The sequence below is a fragment of the Amorphotheca resinae genome, assembly GCF_003019875.1.
Source record: "Amorphotheca resinae ATCC 22711 unplaced genomic scaffold M430scaffold_4, whole genome shotgun sequence".
Taxonomy (NCBI): domain Eukaryota; kingdom Fungi; phylum Ascomycota; class Leotiomycetes; order Helotiales; family Amorphothecaceae; genus Amorphotheca; species Amorphotheca resinae.
The window spans coordinates 1,032,413-1,048,188 of NW_020194474.1; the positions used below are offsets into that span (position 1 = coordinate 1,032,413).

General features: G+C 49.6%; 6 protein-coding genes across 6 annotated transcripts; 2 read left to right on the forward strand and 4 right to left on the reverse strand.

The window, feature by feature from the left end:
• Positions 1–3,945: 3,945 nt before the first annotated feature.
• M430DRAFT_17729 (hypothetical protein) lies at positions 3,946–4,462 on the reverse strand (the record flags this gene model as incomplete). Its single annotated transcript, XM_024863727.1, has 2 exons — positions 3,946–4,331; positions 4,408–4,462. The coding sequence occupies 2 exons, from the start codon at positions 4,460–4,462 to the stop codon at positions 3,946–3,948; spliced, it is 441 nt and encodes a 146-aa protein (XP_024722323.1).
• A 448-nt stretch (positions 4,463–4,910) lies between these two features.
• M430DRAFT_118398 (hypothetical protein) lies at positions 4,911–7,135 on the forward strand. The gene is made up of 2 exons (XM_024861707.1): positions 4,911–5,144; positions 5,195–7,135. The coding sequence occupies exons 1-2, from the start codon at positions 5,027–5,029 to the stop codon at positions 6,745–6,747; spliced, it is 1,671 nt and encodes a 556-aa protein (XP_024722324.1). The 5' UTR covers positions 4,911–5,026; the 3' UTR covers positions 6,748–7,135.
• Positions 7,037–7,395, reverse strand: M430DRAFT_99172 (hypothetical protein; the record flags this gene model as incomplete). The annotated part of the gene is made up of 2 exons (XM_024870166.1): positions 7,037–7,195; positions 7,261–7,395. 2 exons carry the CDS (start codon positions 7,393–7,395, stop codon positions 7,037–7,039), a joined length of 294 nt encoding a protein of 97 aa, XP_024722325.1.
• A 383-nt stretch (positions 7,396–7,778) lies between these two features.
• Positions 7,779–9,752, forward strand: M430DRAFT_65375 (hypothetical protein). The gene is made up of 4 exons (XM_024869169.1): positions 7,779–8,075; positions 8,134–8,237; positions 8,304–9,328; positions 9,382–9,752. The coding sequence occupies exons 1-4, from the start codon at positions 8,039–8,041 to the stop codon at positions 9,440–9,442; spliced, it is 1,227 nt and encodes a 408-aa protein (XP_024722326.1). The 5' UTR covers positions 7,779–8,038; the 3' UTR covers positions 9,443–9,752.
• A 672-nt stretch (positions 9,753–10,424) lies between these two features.
• Positions 10,425–12,167, reverse strand: M430DRAFT_40949 (hypothetical protein; the record flags this gene model as incomplete). Its single annotated transcript, XM_024867445.1, has 2 exons — positions 10,425–10,650; positions 10,710–12,167. The coding sequence occupies one exon, from the start codon at positions 12,165–12,167 to the stop codon at positions 10,761–10,763; it is 1,407 nt and encodes a 468-aa protein (XP_024722327.1). The 3' UTR covers positions 10,425–10,650; positions 10,710–10,760.
• Positions 12,168–13,341: 1,174 nt separating this feature from the next.
• M430DRAFT_17734 (hypothetical protein) lies at positions 13,342–15,530 on the reverse strand (the record flags this gene model as incomplete). Its single annotated transcript, XM_024863729.1, has 4 exons — positions 13,342–14,427; positions 14,483–14,974; positions 15,115–15,246; positions 15,306–15,530. The coding sequence occupies 4 exons, from the start codon at positions 15,528–15,530 to the stop codon at positions 13,342–13,344; spliced, it is 1,935 nt and encodes a 644-aa protein (XP_024722328.1).
• Positions 15,531–15,776: the final 246 nt, after the last annotated feature.

Genomic DNA, 15,776 nt, shown 5'->3' on the forward strand with positions numbered 1-15,776 from the left:
AAGAAATTTCAAAGAAAAATAATGGGGAAATCCCGAATTCCCGCATGATTAGTCCACAGGAACCGCAGTTCACCATCTGATGACTGATGAACGCCTTCTAGAAGGAAAAGATGTCCTTCTCGTTTTTTTCCAAAATTAACCTTTTAGGGGACACCGAGACTGCCCTTACCGGCATAGTCGTTTACGGCTGACGGCTACTTTTAGTAAGTTGTAGCTCAAATCGGGTAGCATCTGTAACTATCGTCGCTGAAACATCGACTCAGGATAAACTTCAATTCTTTTCCAAGCCTCCCGCTCCCCCTTTTCCCCAGCTCTCGCAGTTCCCCCACAGTCTCGAGAGTGCGAGGAACCTTAGAAAAGTTAGGAGTCTCAGACTATCAAGCCAATCCTAATTATTGAGAATCGAGACTCATCATGCCGAGCTCCATGGTGTTGCGCGTCTGTTACACAGACCTTCATTGACTTGGAACTTGGCTACGATCTAGATCGTCTACCGATGTTCGACACGATTCAATACAATATTCTAATTCTAATCACGTATATCGTCGACAGTTGTTGCGACATCCTGTTTTATCTTGATCGTATATTTTGCCAACCTATGGTTTTATGATGATGGCATCAATTGTGTGGTATCAGCAAAGAGGCCATAAAGCTTTCCGGATACATGCAATAGAGTATCCTCTACTCGGACTCCAGTACTGCGCAAATAACAAGTGTTACTTCTCTCATTGCCGGTCTCGTTTCCTACAAACTCGGGCATCGGAATGTCCATTGAAGCCACGGTGACAAGTCAGGTCATAGAATCAAACTTCCAAAAAATGAATTCGTGAAATTTTTCTTTGTCCCTTTGGATGTGAACGTTCGAATATCTATCTGCATGCGGAGCGTCGTCAATCGCGTTCTTTATTGTACTTTTTGACAATGGAACAGCGATAAGGTATTTCCAATGTTCATTAACTCTGACTTTGTCGATGATCACTATTCCAATTTTTATTCTCTTCTTCTACTTTACTCTCACAGTCGTTAAGTCAAGACCGATCAGGATGCCTCAACAGATCCCCTTTCGCACAGGCTCTGGCGCTGCTTCAGGCGGCCCACCTGAACCCCCGACACTTTCTAGCTATATCAAAAATCTTGTGGACAGATCGATGACCTGGGTATCTCACGAAGTAAGGAGGATAATCATAGACGATGTTATAAATTATAATCGCATCATGTCTAAAGTAGAAGGAGAAAAACCCACAGGAGGATCTTTAATATGCCTGTACGTATATCTGAAATGTGTACACCACATTGGTTTTTAGATCTCGCCTTATCTCTTCAAAAATTGACCCAAATGACACCGCTGACTTCCTTAGCCCACCTATGCATTGGCATCCAGAAGCAGTGATCCGCATAGACAATTATGAGGATATGAAGAAAGCCCATGAAGCTGCCTTGGCGTACAATACGGATCCTATTGTCTCGAGGAAAGCGGGAAAGGTACTTGCTTATTGGACAAGCGCAAATACCCTGAAACTACTCCATCGATTCGCCCATGAGAGACAGCCTGATCTCTTCCACATCCCCTTGCCCGACGGGTCCAACATTGGCGTACTTGCGGGTGGAATGGCGCTTCAGTATGAATGGATGTTGCGCAGAGCTTGGATACGACACCTCCACCTCCCGGGCGTGTTGCAGGGAGGCAGCCTATATGCAGACCGGATGGCGCAACTTGGCAGCATTTACGCTATTGGAAGAGTTCTTCTAGAGGTTGAACTGAAATGGTGTCCTCCACATGATACCTATTGGGAGGAAGATGACTACCACGTACCCCGCGACGATCCGGATGATGGGCACTTAGTAGACTGGATAAAAGACTCCAGGAACGTGATAAGAGATGTACTAGAGGAGATAAACCCAATAGTTTATGAAGAGCATCAAACCGCCAGCTCCCGGTTCTTCCCACATAGGCAAAATAACTCCGCGCCCCCCTTGAGCAAGGAAGAGAGGCTCCGACGCAATCTATCGCCCGAACTTATCAACATCGTGTTAGATAAAATGATCAATGTAAATGGCTTTCCTAACTTAAATATTTCTTCAAGCTCATGCTGACATGCACTTAGAAATACGAAGAGCTGTTAGCCATCCGCCCATTCGAGCGTTTGCTTATGGACTTGATTGAAAGAGAAGACGGGTTTGAGCATCGTCTCACTCATGAGCATGCCGAGGACAAACTGCTCAACAAGCAGTTTGTGGCATTCGATGAGCTTGGCATAATGGAGACCCGAGATTGGGATATTTATGGCGTCCGACATAGTCTTGAAGCTGCAGATGGAGCTGGATTCTTGATGCAGGATTTTATCTGCCGCATTGCAAGTGGCATAGCTCTTGTAAATCGTCAGAGACGCAATTTCAGACTGATGAGGGATTGGATCGGCCGTCGACCATGGTATGTATATTCTCCTATTCAAGACCGTAAGTCTGACCATCATGGTCATCTGCTAATACTCCCCCACAGGTATCATCTTGTCCAAATATATGATAGTTCTGCACCTGGTTGCGAATGGCTCGCGGAAGCAATTCAGAAGTTCAAAGATAAGGGACTTGACACGCCATACGCTGAAGACCCTTTCCGCCCCTCTGATCTCAGAAACCTCGCCTTTAACTTTTTCGGAATCCATCCCGTCGACGTCAACCACCCCGACATCAAACGCTGGACGCCTATCGTCTGCGCCCTCTGCAATACCAATGTCAAAGGCGGGCTCGAAGATTCCAACACACTAGCTGTCCTGCACTGCGCAGACCAACACATGTACCATATTGGCTGCATCATGCAGTACTGGGACAAGGAAGGAAGATACCTATACCGCTGTCCGGAGTGTAAATTCTCGCCGAAACTCAGCCACGAGCTACTAGGCATGGTGAAGGGCTGCGACAATCCCATCTTCGACACCGACGACCCCAGCTTCGTTGACAATGCCTTCGGCTATGTGGTGCACCCGCGGGACAGAGCTCGAGGGCTCTACGATATCCCGGATCGCTCTACCGAGACGGGTAACCGTTCCAAGTACTGGCAGAGAGAGCGCGCGCTGGCGGCCGCTATCGACGACTCGCCCTTGGCTTGGGGAGGCGAGACGATAACGCAGAGGGTCCTGGAGCGGAAGATGGAGTCTAGGGCGTTGAATCGGATGGTGAGTAAGGTAGGGCGGGAATGGAGACGGAGGAATCTGCATGTTACGCAGGCAGAGGGATACGTGATGCCGACCACATATCAAGGTGCGCATTGGGAACCGAGTAAGGAGGTGGCCTGGCTGCGGAGGCTGAGGAGGAAAAGGGATAGGCAGAGAAGGGAGAGGATTTATAAAAATCGAGCGGGCTTATGGCGTTATGATGTTCGAAACGCGGAAGCTTAGGTAGGGAGCTGGTCAAAGATTTTCCAGGCCGTAGGAGTATTTGTCTTTTCTGCCTTTCTTCATCTTTACTATCATAGGAGGGATAGGATAGGATAAGTATGGATTCTGTTGGTGTTTTCAAGGGGCTTGTTTCCTTGGCGTAAGAAAGGGGCATAAAGGGTTACAGTACAGGATCAGGATATGGGTGATCTCCTCTAAGAAGAACAAGAACACATTGATATAGCATTACGAACGCTAGGTACGTAAATGATTGAGTGGTTGGTATACTAATATGCTGTGCGCTGTTTCATACAAAAGTCGTGGTCTACGAACCCCACACTTTCAATAGCCGAGAAGCAAACGAAAACGACAGTTCCGTGTAAAAAGATGCATGGTCTGAAAAGATGCTCCAGACGTTAGCATCCTTGACCTCTGCTCGCCCTCATTCCTCACTGCTCAAAGTCGTTCGCCGCTGATGGCTTCAGCTTTGGGGTATCATGTTGCCTTGATCCAAACCCCAACAAAAGTCCCCTCCCCCGCAAACCCCGCAAAATCCTCAAACTGGCCCACATCAGACCTTACTCTCAGCTCCCTTTCCATTAAGAACCGGGTCGTCCGGTGAGAACTTCAAGCTCACACTATTAACACAGTGCCTTTCATCTGTCGGCGTATCATATCCCTCCCCCTGGAACACATGCCCCAGATGCCCCCCGCAGTTTGAGCACACGATCTCCGTCCTCGCCATGCCAAACGAGTTATCTGTGTGGCGCGTCACAGCCCCGGGGATGCTGTCAAAATACGCAGGCCAGCCGCAGTTAGACTTGAACTTGTGCTTCGCGGTATAGAGCGGCGCGTCGCAGCCCGCGCAGGTGTAGACGCCCTTCTCGGGCATGTGCTTGTCGTATTTGCCAGTGTATGGCGCTTCGGTTCCTTGTTGTCTCAACACGCGGAACTGTTCTAGTTCGATCCGCAGTTAGCTATGGCCCATGAGCCGCCCGAGGGGTGGCGGGGTGGAGTTCTGTGAGGGAGCTACCTTTGGAGAGGACGGTTCGCCACTCGTCGTCGCTCTTCTGAAGCGGGTAAGACATCTTGGGGGAGGAAGTAGTGCTGAAGAAACTAGAGAGAAAAGGGATAGCAGGCATCGACTTGAGCACTATCCGTTGAGTAAAAGGCTGCAGAAGTCCGTACGGCGCGTATGGAAGATGATGAGCAGCGTAACTGCTGAGGTTGTAGAAGCTGCGGATGATGGACGGGACACGCATAGAGGTCTATAGCAGATGGATGAATGGGTAAAGAGGAACACGATGAGAAGATAAGAACTTGAGCACAACTTAGGATGAGGTCAGAATTTCTCCATCAGGCGTCTGAACATCACAAATCCCCGGATCCGAGTCCCCTCCCCGATTCCCCCTGCCAATCGAGATCAACCGCATCACCCCGGTCAGTCCTAGCCTTGTACGGAGAGAGCGGACGGAGGAGATAGATGTTGGTGCCTGATGGGAGCCTTACGCCGTAAGGTTGGGTACATGCGGATCCAAAGCATCCTCTCGACGGAATTACATCGCCACTGTCGACAGAAGCCAGAGTAGGGGTCTCAACAGCGTATAAATCCCTTATTGCCGCCATTCTGAAGACCTTCCACACAGCTGGTTATGTCGCGCAGAGCCCCCAATCCGGCCGCGGACCGCGCTGCGCAGAACGCCCAGACTATCAAGAGTCTCCTGAAATTAGAGGGGAACAAGACCTGCGCCGACTGCAAAAGAAACAAGCGTGAGCCTCACTGCGCTTCTACCTATGTCATCAAAACTGACAGATTTCAGATCCAAGATGGGCAAGCTGGAATTTGGGCATATTTATTTGCATTCGGTGCTCTGGAATACATCGGGGGATGGGAACACATATTAGCAGAGTCAAATCAGTGGACCTTGACTCCTGGACCGACGAACAGCTGCAGAGCGTCTTAAAATGGGGGAATGCAAGAGCAAACAAGTACTGGGAAGCGAAGCTGGCACCGGAACATGTGCCCTCCGAGGCAAAGATTGAGAACTTCATCAGGACGAAGTACGAGTCGAAGAGATGGGTGATGGATGGGCCAATGCCGGATCCTTCTACTCTTGATGCTGATGGCGATGATGATGTTCCATTGAGTCTGGTGAAGGAAAAGCACAATATCGAGCGATCTACCTCCCAGCGGGCCGCACCAAACTCAGGCCCCTCGCAAGTAAGAAGGACTCCCCAGCCTGACTTGTTCGCAGACGACGTTTCCCCGCCTCCAAGGCCAAAGACTGAAGCCCCGGCACCATCCAGACCTCCCCCAAAAGCCGAATCAGCACCAGCATCAGCACCTCAGAAGCAAACTAAACCAGCGGACTCTCTGCTTGGGTTGGACTTTTTTGGCGATCCGGCACCACCCTCAAGTCGACCTGCTAGTGTTGCAACAACTCCGGGGGCTCAGTCACGGCCAGACTTGAAGCAGTCGATTCTGTCTCTGTACGCAACTCGTCCGCAACTCCCACAACAACCATCTCATTCATCTTCGGGATCCTTTGGTGGTATGCAATCCCCACCTCCACAACAGCAACAGCCACAACAATCTGCTTTCGGGGGGTTGAATGATGCATTCAGTAACTTGAGCTTCTCTGCCTCACCTTCCCCGCCTTTAGCAGCCCAACCCAAAGCCAATGCTTTCTCAGCCCTAGGCAACATTTCAAGTCACAGATCCACACCTTCCCAAGTCTCTTCCCCCCCTCCAAACCTAGGGGGAGGAAGTTTCTTTGACGTTAAGCCAGCTCAAGGAGCACCACAACCGTCCCGAGGATCCAGCGGCTTCGGTGCTTTTAATTCTGCACCCGCGACAGCACCAGCACCAGCATCAAACACAAATGCAGGTTCCAGTCTTGGTGATCTCTTCGACTTCTCTACTCCATCACCCCAACCTCCAGTACCCCCGAAACAGACGGTTGCATCCCCACCTCCACAGCAATCGGTCTTTAACCTCTCTCAACCCGCACCAGCGCCAGCACCCAAGGCCCAGCCTGCACCTCCTGCAATTAGCGGTTGGAGTAACAATGATGCGTGGGGTTCAAACGACGCATGGAGCACAACTGCGACAAGCCCGCCCCGAAACAAGGCCCCACCACCACAAGCTACTGGGGCTGATTTTGGATGGGGATCGGGTGGTTCTTTGGCAAGCCAAAGTATAGTACCAGGAAGTAGTGGTGGGTTCGCCACCGTAAACCACGACCCTCCAAAAGTGAGTGCGGATGAGGACTTTGGGGGCTGGAGCTCTGCTGTACCAGCCAGCACAGGATCAGTTAAGCCTGCAACTGGATTTGCAGCAAGCGAGGATCTCTTTTCGAACGTATGGGAATGAGAAGATAAGGATGACTATAGATTCCAAAGCTAGACTATAAGAGGCCTGCGGTCAAAACCTGCTCGCTGAAAGATGGACTGACTGACTTGTCAAAGTATGCCAATAGGAAAGAAAAAAAAGGTAAAAGACTCAGTCAATCTTTCAAATCAATTTGCTCCCAACCGTGACGCCTTGCTATGCCATGGTATATCTTGCTGTACGATAGAGTATCCCTTTTCTTTTTTCCAGAAATATCATGCCTCTTCCAGTAGTCTGCATGTGTGGATCGCCCAAATTTGACTCCTCTCCCTCAGACGAATAATCCCCATATGAACCATAGCAATAACACAACGCCGACGATCATGCCCGAAAGCTTGAGAATTGCGACTTTGTTTCCCGCCGCTGCCATCCGTCCCAGCCGGCCAGCGGACCCCTTCAAGGTAACGCTCATCGAAGAGAAGGTTTCCGACTATTCATTCACCGGTCAGCACACGTCTCTCTGCACATCAAGCATCGACTGGTAGGGGGGCATACCGTATTATCAATGACATCCTGCGCCCTTGCATTATCGTAGATATCTACTGTGACGCCCCTCAGCGCGGTGACTTTCGCAGAGAGCTCGGAGAGGCGCGAGTTGTTCTGGCGCTCTCGCTCGTAGGCGTCCGACATATCGCGGGTCTTGCGAGGGTATGGCTATGTGAATGCGAAGGATGCCGGGTTGTCGAGAGAGCGGATATGTGGCCAGGGGAGGTGTGGCAGGTTCGAGAAGGCTTTGTTCGCGCTACACGGCGCACAGTCTCGACCTCCTCTGTATGGCTTGAAGGGCTTCTGATTGTCTGATTGTCTGATTGTCTGATTATCTGATAGTCTGACTGGGGTCAACAGAGCTCCAGCGATTGCGATTCGGTGTGTCTGGCGAAATGCAGTTATCGCCGTTCAGGTCTAGCAAGAGTGTTGCGCGGAAACGGGGGCTGAGTGAACGCTCGGCATGTTCCTTTGACATCATTTTGTAGTCTGTACCGACGACGACGACCCCATCATTCCTAATTCTTCCCGACAACTTTTCCACCCCGGCATCCTGCAGATCGTGCGAACCCGCCAGACGTAATATACTACATACCAATCTACGATCTTTAAGTCCAGAACCTTCTTTTCTGCTCGACCAAGTCTCCCAGCAAATCCATATCTGCGCAAGAAAGTCCACCTCTTCTGCGCCCCTCCACAGGCTTCTCCAAGATATCCGACCCAGCGTCTCTCGCGCATACTTGGATTACGCAGCTGTTTACTGCCGCTCGCTCGAGACCATCATACAATGGGGATCCATAACCCGCTGCCGTCGTCTATGGCGTGTAAGCATTCCGGCTTCTCGGGTTCTCTTGTAGACTTCATAGCTGACGAAAACCATAGCGGAGTGCAGGAAATGCGGAAAGATCCTGACCTCCTTCGTTGACCCTCGACAAGCCTTCGGGCCCGACAAGATCATTCCTCCCTCGGTGCTGGCAAATGCAAAGGTATGCTCAGATCTTTCAGAATCAAGAAATTCCGCAGTCACACGGCAGGAATAACCGGAAGCGCAGGGCCTCGCAATCCTCACAGTCATCAAAGCTGGATTCCTCGGATCCGCAAGATATGGCAATGGTATCGTCGTCGCCCGACTCGCAGATGGTACTTGGAGCGCTCCTTCGGCCATAGGAACGGCTGGCGCCGGCTTCGGAGGGCAAATCGGTTTCGAGCTCACTGACTTTGTATTCATTCTCAACGATATGCAAGCTGTGCGAACAATGTCTCAGCAAGGAACTCTTACACTTGGAGGCAACGTATCAATTGCAGCAGGGCCTGTGGGACGAAATGCTGAGGCGGCAGGCGCAGCGAGTATGAGGGGTGTGGCGGGTATCTTCAGTTACTCGAAGACGAAGGGCTTGTTCGCCGGTGTGTCGTTGGAAGGTTCAGCGATTATCGAGAGGAGAGATGCAAATGAGAGGCTTTACGGGCAGCGATTTACGGCGCAACAGCTTCTGGAGGGTGCGGTACGGCCACCGCCTGCCGCGGCACCCTTGATGAATGTGTTGAATTCCCGTATCTTTTCCGGAGTTGGTGGATGGAACGATTCCATATACAACGATATCCCAGTGTATGATGACGAACATGATGATGTGGTATGGGAGGGGCGAAGAGGACCCGCATATGGCGAGGGAGTGAGGAGAGATCGTACTGGAAGCGTCGCTGATCGCGATTCCGACTATATGTACAGCGACAGGCCTAGACGCGCGAATACCTGGGCCGACGACACCTATGACCGACCATATGATCGCTCCTATGACCGTACACCGTCTCAGGTCAGCTCCTTTGGTACAGGCCGACGGCGAGCAGGAAGCGGTTTTGATGACGATTACACCTATTCTGATAACCCTCCTTCAGGAAGAGTTGGTCCGGGTAGGCCAGCAGCACCGAAGCCTCTGTTCCAAAACAAGACGGGTGGTTTGAAGAGTAATGAGGCGGTGGCCTTGTTCACGTTCGATGCTGATCAACCTGGTGATTTGGGATTCAAGAAGGGCGAGATCATCACAGTCACGAAGAAGACAGATAGCACGAATGATTGGTGGTAAGTTTACATACATGTCTCTCCCTAACAATACATCTCTAAATGATCTCCAGGACGGGCATAATCGGCACCCGAGTAGGAATATTCCCCGCCAACTACGTGCAAATGAAATAGATGAAGCCTTTCCCCGGACTCGGATTCATCATTTGGGGACAGAATAACAATTTGCGGATACCCGGCTTCTTTTTTCTTTGGGTAACTAACTTCATATTTCTTACGACTTTCATGCATGGGTTTTGAGTGTGGTCTGCGATTTGCATAGCGATGAGCACGGTATACCCAGACACACTCGTTTTCCTCACAAAAACGGAGATGGATGGATGGATGGGGTTGGTTAGCATATAGGGGTCGCGACGTAACGAGGAGTTCGGTTTAAAGTTAAACAAACTATTTGATAGCCTTCTTCGTCTTTATGAATGGAAAGATTTCTCAACTTTTTAGAAATCGACCCGTGATTCAATCCCTGGATGAGGTGCTCTGCCGGTGGCGCTAGGTAAGGTAGGTAGTGTCTTGGTCCCGAGTGATGAATTTCCCGCGCCTACAGTAAGGTAGGTAGATATCAACCCCATACCGGGGCATCCTCGCTCGTGCTTTTCATCTTTCGATCACTCCAGGTTCGAAATTCGGCCCGTCCGCTACGATAGAAGGACCCCTATATCTGTCTGTCTGCCTACCTTAGTGAACGAAAAGCGCATCAATCAAAAATTCCAAAACCTGAGAAGGGAAGTTTCTAACAAAAGAAAGCTTGATAACTAGATGTTCTTTTTGAGTAGAAGTTTAAGGTAGTTTATGAGGAGATATTTTTGTTTTGTTTCGGTACTTTTGATGATGATGATGTTTGTTACCCATGTTTCTACGCGTCAGTCAGTCTCGCTAAAGCCCCTTTTTTCCCCCTTCGGCTGTCTGTCTGGAGGGGTGGGAAGAGGAGGCGTGACGGGATGGGTGATAAGAGATGGATGAATGTGGAGGACTCTACATGTTGATTTAGAAAGAGTCATTGCACATATGTAAGGAATCTGTCTTTTAGTTTGAAACTTCTTTTTTGTTTTGGTCTCGAATTGATTTCAAAGTTTGAATCGTAATTCTGAGGCACAATACTGACTGGTATCAACTGATCAGAAGAAAGATATAACCCGATTCTCGAACAACAATCCTAACGCTCGAAAATAAACGCTCTTCTTTCTTCAAACACCTCATGGCGATTTGCATACCGTCCATCAACCAAACGCCAAAACACCTTTTCCGACACACCCGAAAAACAAGAATCTTCCTCCACGAACTTTCAACACGACTTGCATACCAGCAAGAAAAACCCAAAATTCCTGGAGAAGTCAGTAAATCAACCAGCCAAGAATGATTATTAGGGGAGGGGAAAAAGTACCATCTCTTCTTGACTTGCCCAAACGATGAACCTGAAATCCAAGTCGTTCGTCTAATATCCTCTCTTACACATCAATTTCAGATGTGAGGTTTCCGTGCCCTCGAGCTTGATGCCCAAGTGCTTGAACGCCACATCTACACCTCCCATGATGTGGTTTCTGCACGCAACGCTAAGCTCGTGCATGCCGACGCCAAAATCCTGCTCATAGAGCTGTTCCGAGACGATACGGCCGAATTTGTCGAGCTCGAGGTGGTGGCCCGGCACGTGGACGACGTCCATGCGGTCTGGTTTCTGTTGCCATTCGTAGTAGGGTTTCTCGTCTGGCATCATCAGACGGTTGGCTTTCTGGAGATATTCTTGGTACTTCTGCATGTCGAGGGCAGAAGGCTCCTTGGCGGGCTTGGGTTTTCTGGGTTTGGCCGGCTTGGTGATCTTGGTGGGGAAGGGCTTGCCCGGTCCGTATGGTGATATGTAGGTGCCTGGTGGTGAGGGGGTGGAGGCCAGGCTACTGGTCATCCCCGTGGTTGGGCTGTTGCTTCCTTCCGTGGTTCTATCGAATGTGACTCCGAAATTAAAGTTTGTTGTAGTGGTGGTGGTGGTGGTGGTGGTGGTGGATTCCTCCGGAAAGGGGAGGCTCTGTGCCTCATGTGTTGCAAGTTTGGTATAGGCAGTTTTGTTGACTGCGGCTCCAAAATTAAGGTTTGTTCTGGTGAGTGGTTCCGAAAGGGCGAGACTCTGGGTCTCAGATGTTGCAACGTTGGTAGAGACAGTCCCTTGGAGGCTATTAGCCTTGACCCAAAGGAGAACTGCTCTTTGGACAGAGTCCTCATTGTACGTAATGTCTGCTTCGGAGAGAGGGAGGGCTGGCTCGCCAATGCTAAAGTCGTCGTGGTCGACCATGGGTCCTGGGGTGGCAGTCTCAAGATTAGAGTTTCCGCTACCGTTGGGTAACTTCTCCTGTGGTGGGTCGATATCCATCACGGCCTTGTCGTCTGAAAGGCTAGAATGGGTTGGGGTCACGTCGATATCCATCAAGTCCTTATCGTCTGAAAGACTAGAATGGGTTTTAATGTCGATATCCATCAAGTCCTTATCGTCTGAAGGGCTAGAATGGGTTGGAGTAATGTCGATATCCATCAAGGCCTTGTCGTCTGAAAGGCTAGAAGGAGCTGGGGTGATGACTCCAGCTTCTCCCATAGTGGTATCGAGGTCTTTGGCCTGGTTCTTACGCAACACAGCAAGGTCTCTTAAATTAAGTTTAATTGCTGGGTCACGAGGGGTGCGGGTTTTGGCCTGAATCTGACGAACCGCCGCCAGGTCTTTCAAATAGAGTTTGACTTCCGGGCTACGACCTATACGGTTTTTGGCCTGGATTTGACGCACTGCAGCAAGATCTCTCAAATTGAGTTTGATCCCTGGGCGTGATGTTGTGGGGTTGATCTTCTGGTAGGAAGACATTTTGTTGTGGAAGATGTGCTGGCAATTCCGAGGCGTAGCACTGAGGTTGAATGTGTTCGTTATATGAATGTGTTGGTTTGTTGTGAATGACTTGAGTGGTCGAAGTTGTATGAGCTTTTGAAAGTCTCTTTCTATGCAAGATGGAAGTGAAGTGGGACGAAAAGAAATAGAGTCTGGGAGAATGGTGGGCTCCTATATAGGTACAATTTCAAAACCGACTGCATCGGTTACAATCCGAAAGCTCTCCCACTAGTAGGTTTTTACGGGTAGTTGAAGTGGTTCGTCTTCTCATACCCTGCTGGCCTCAGCGCTACCTGAGGAGGGATTGAACGGAACGCTGTGCTGCCTTAAGCTGGGGGAACAGAGCCGAGAGTTCAGAGTATGCCGATGTCTAGCCGTACCAATGGTTCAAGGACACCAAACTTAATCAAAGTGACGTGTGTGTGCTCGACCTAGCAGAAAAATACAAAGCTACACCCATGCTGAAGCTGGAGGAAGGAAGGACACTGGGAGGATAGCAGAACATTGCAGAGTGTTAACTCGATGGCAGTGGCATGAACACCCCTACTGAATGATATGCCCTTTTTATACCAACAGTCATATTCAACTGGTTTAGGAAAGTCGTGTGATGGACAAGATACTGAGAGGAGGGTGTGCTCTCCGATTTCCAGAATAGGGGTAGATCACGTGATGTGCACCGTCTTTTTGGGGGACATACGCCTTGGTCTCAACTTAGGTTGGTCCCAAATTACGGCATGTTTATAAGCAAAATCTGACATGTTGGAAGAAGTAAGAGCGATCTGAGAGGGTGAAGGAAACAGCAAGGTAGCGCGATCAGCTAACGTAACTCTTGATAGAAACTTCAGGCAACTTAGAACGATGTAAAATCAAACCCAAAAAGGAGAAACAGCGAATGTCATATGCGTAAGATCACAAAACCAAATAATTGAAAATAGTATTACAATGTGATACTTTGTGAGTTAGAGAATATAGATACTGCTAAAACTGTACCCATAGAGGCTCGGCGCGGATAAATGCAAAGTCAAGCAGGAGCTAAGTAAATTGGAAAAGTGCCAATTCAAGATACAGATCCACAGAACTTGCCAAAGAAAATTCACATACGACAGTTGCGAGCAGCAGCAAGAGCCCTAATCTCGAAGGTATCGCGGTGACCTCACATTCCGAGGCCGATTCTCCGCCAAGCTTTCTCCGTATCCTCACATAGTTGCAAAAAGTCTTCGTTCTCTAGATTCTCACAAATGAAGTCATTAAGAATCAATTGACGTTGCTCTTCATCGGCTTCTGCATATCGGGGGGCCTCCCAGAGTTCCTTTGGAGCAGGCCGGGCTTTGTGTCTCGTGATGAATGCATCGAGCTCGTCCAAATAATTATGTGGTGGTGGAGCAGGAGAAGTCTCTTCCACAGTAATAGGCACTGACACTTCATTACTCGGTATTGGTTTCATTGTTATTGTATGGTCATGACCTAAGAGCTTTTGTGTCTGTGTGCCCTGGTCTACCATCTTTGGCCGCTTGGAAGAAGACGAAGGGCGTACGGGAGCAGCAGCAGCACCACGCTTCTTGGTGGGGGCTGCCTTCGATTGTAGTCCCGAAGCTGCCGATGGCGGACGAGCTGCTGCGCTCTTCGCTGCCAGGGGGGATGGTTCGTCTTCTTGCGCGCCTGTTGCCCTATCCGTCTCGGGCTCTTTGGCAGTCTTGTTTACGGGAGGTGGTTCAGCTAACAACTTCTCCTCAGGCGGTTTCGCTGCAGTTGACTTGCGCTGTGCTACACGCTTCTTTGCGGGCTTTGGTACAGGCGGTGAGCTTTCTTTCTTTGCCAACACCGTAGTCTTCTCTGTAGCATCTACCTTAGAGACAGGTGTTGGCTTTGGGAGGGGAGGAAGGTCTTTGCTACTCCCCCGAAGATTTGGAAATGGCAGCTCCCTTCTCGGTGGGATCCAGGCATTATAGGTATCGCTAGACTCAAGTGGGGTAGAAGCTGGCCGTTCACGACCAAGGGGCCCCGAGATTTGGCTGGTATCCTCTTGTCGATCAAGTTTAGCTGAAGCTTGGTTCTGAGGCGTAATAGATCCCTGCGAAGAGAAGAAAGGAGATACAGCGAGTAAATCATTGGTAGATTGAATCACATGGGGGGCCGCTTGACGCTGAGCCTGAAGTTGTGATATGAACAGAGGAACGTTCGTTGCGTCACTAGAATTTGGCATCTGCAAGATGGGATACGAAAGTCGACGACTGTCAGGCTAATGCAGTCAGTTACATCCCCTGAAATTGGTTACGCCAGGACCTATTACATACTTCTTGCCTTAACTGCGAAGTATGCAACGAAGACAATTGTCTTATTGGATCATGGAGAGAGTTCATTGTTGAGGTAGAGGAAGATGGTGTGGGCGCAGAGAAAGTAGTAGATGCAGAAGTTGGTCTCGTGATAGTAGTGGTAGTAAAGGATTGTACACTGCTTGGTCTTTGGGTCTCCGAGCTCCTGGTTTCGGGTCGCATGGGGACCTTGAATCCAGATGTTGGAGATGAACTCGTAGTAGGGGCAGGTGAGTTGCTGAATGTATGCAAAGAAGTCTGCGTAGATGGGAGAGGTAACGGTTGTCCAACAATGGCAGAGCCTGATATAGATGCCGAGATCACTGAAGGCGCAGGTGACATGCTTGGCTGAGACTGAGAGGCGGGAGGAGCGCTGGGTACAGACTCTGTAATGGTCAATCCCAAGCCAGTTAAGATATTGAAGGCTTTTGTGAAGTCAGAGTCATTCCGGAACTTCAGTTGAATTCGCCGAACCTGAAGAGACTCATATTAGTGCGTGATCACCAAATTGACCGGTTATAGTAGGATTGCGGCGAGGCGGGTTGAGGCAAGAAAACAGAGGAGAGAGCGAGCAACAATGTGGGTCAAATTTGACTTGGATTATTCTGACGCACAGTGTTGGTAGTCTTTGGATACCTCATTGCCAGGAAGGGGCTTTTTATCACAACTTGGACTGGCTGTTCAGCGCCTGAAGAAGGGTCAAATTCGCGAGCAAAATTGACGAGCTCCCCCAAATCTTGGGTTTCCTAAGGGAAAACGTCAGATCAAGCAGCAGACATACCCGGGCCGGCCATGAGACCCCTACCAACACATCCATGCCAGCAGTAATCTTCAACACAACTCGATTGGAGTAGTTCCCGTACTCATCTACCACTCGGTCATTTCGAACGATCAAGTCGAGATCGTTCCTCTGGCTAACGTGACTCCAAATAAAATTGCGAGTGCCGTAGGGACTGGTATTATGAGAGAATTTTGCGAAGGGAATAGAGATCCAGTTCGGATCTTGTACCAGAGAAGAGAGTTGAGACATCATTGGTAGTGAAAGACTGGGTCAACGAAGAGAGCGGAAGTATAGTAAAGGGGGGATAGATGCGACTTGGGAGGGAGGAGAGGAAAGGCACTGGGGTCAGTAAAGAGAACTGTCAGTGAGTGATGAATAGCAATCAATACTGAGTATAGAATTATTGATATTGATATTGATATCGATATCAATATCGATAACCCTCAGACAACTTGATGGATACTCTGGAAATGGATGCTTGATGGGATAAGGCTG

What these genes read in the sequence shown, in the direction of transcription:
- M430DRAFT_65375 (XM_024869169.1), top strand. Translation starts at nt 8,039, where the DNA reads ATGGGGATCCATAACCCGCTGCCGTCGTCTATGGCGT. An exon ending in GCTGCCGTCGTCTATGGCGT is followed by an intron (nt 8,076 to 8,133) that starts GTAAGCATTCCG and finishes CGAAAACCATAG; the next exon opens with CGGAGTGCAGGAAATGCGGA. An exon ending in CGGTGCTGGCAAATGCAAAG is followed by an intron (nt 8,238 to 8,303) that starts GTATGCTCAGAT and finishes CCGGAAGCGCAG; the next exon opens with GGCCTCGCAATCCTCACAGT.
- M430DRAFT_118398 (XM_024861707.1), top strand. Translation starts at nt 5,027, where the DNA reads ATGTCGCGCAGAGCCCCCAATCCGGCCGCGGACCGCGCTGCGCAGAAC. An exon ending in CGACTGCAAAAGAAACAAGC is followed by an intron (nt 5,145 to 5,194) that starts GTGAGCCTCACT and finishes GACAGATTTCAG; the next exon opens with ATCCAAGATGGGCAAGCTGG.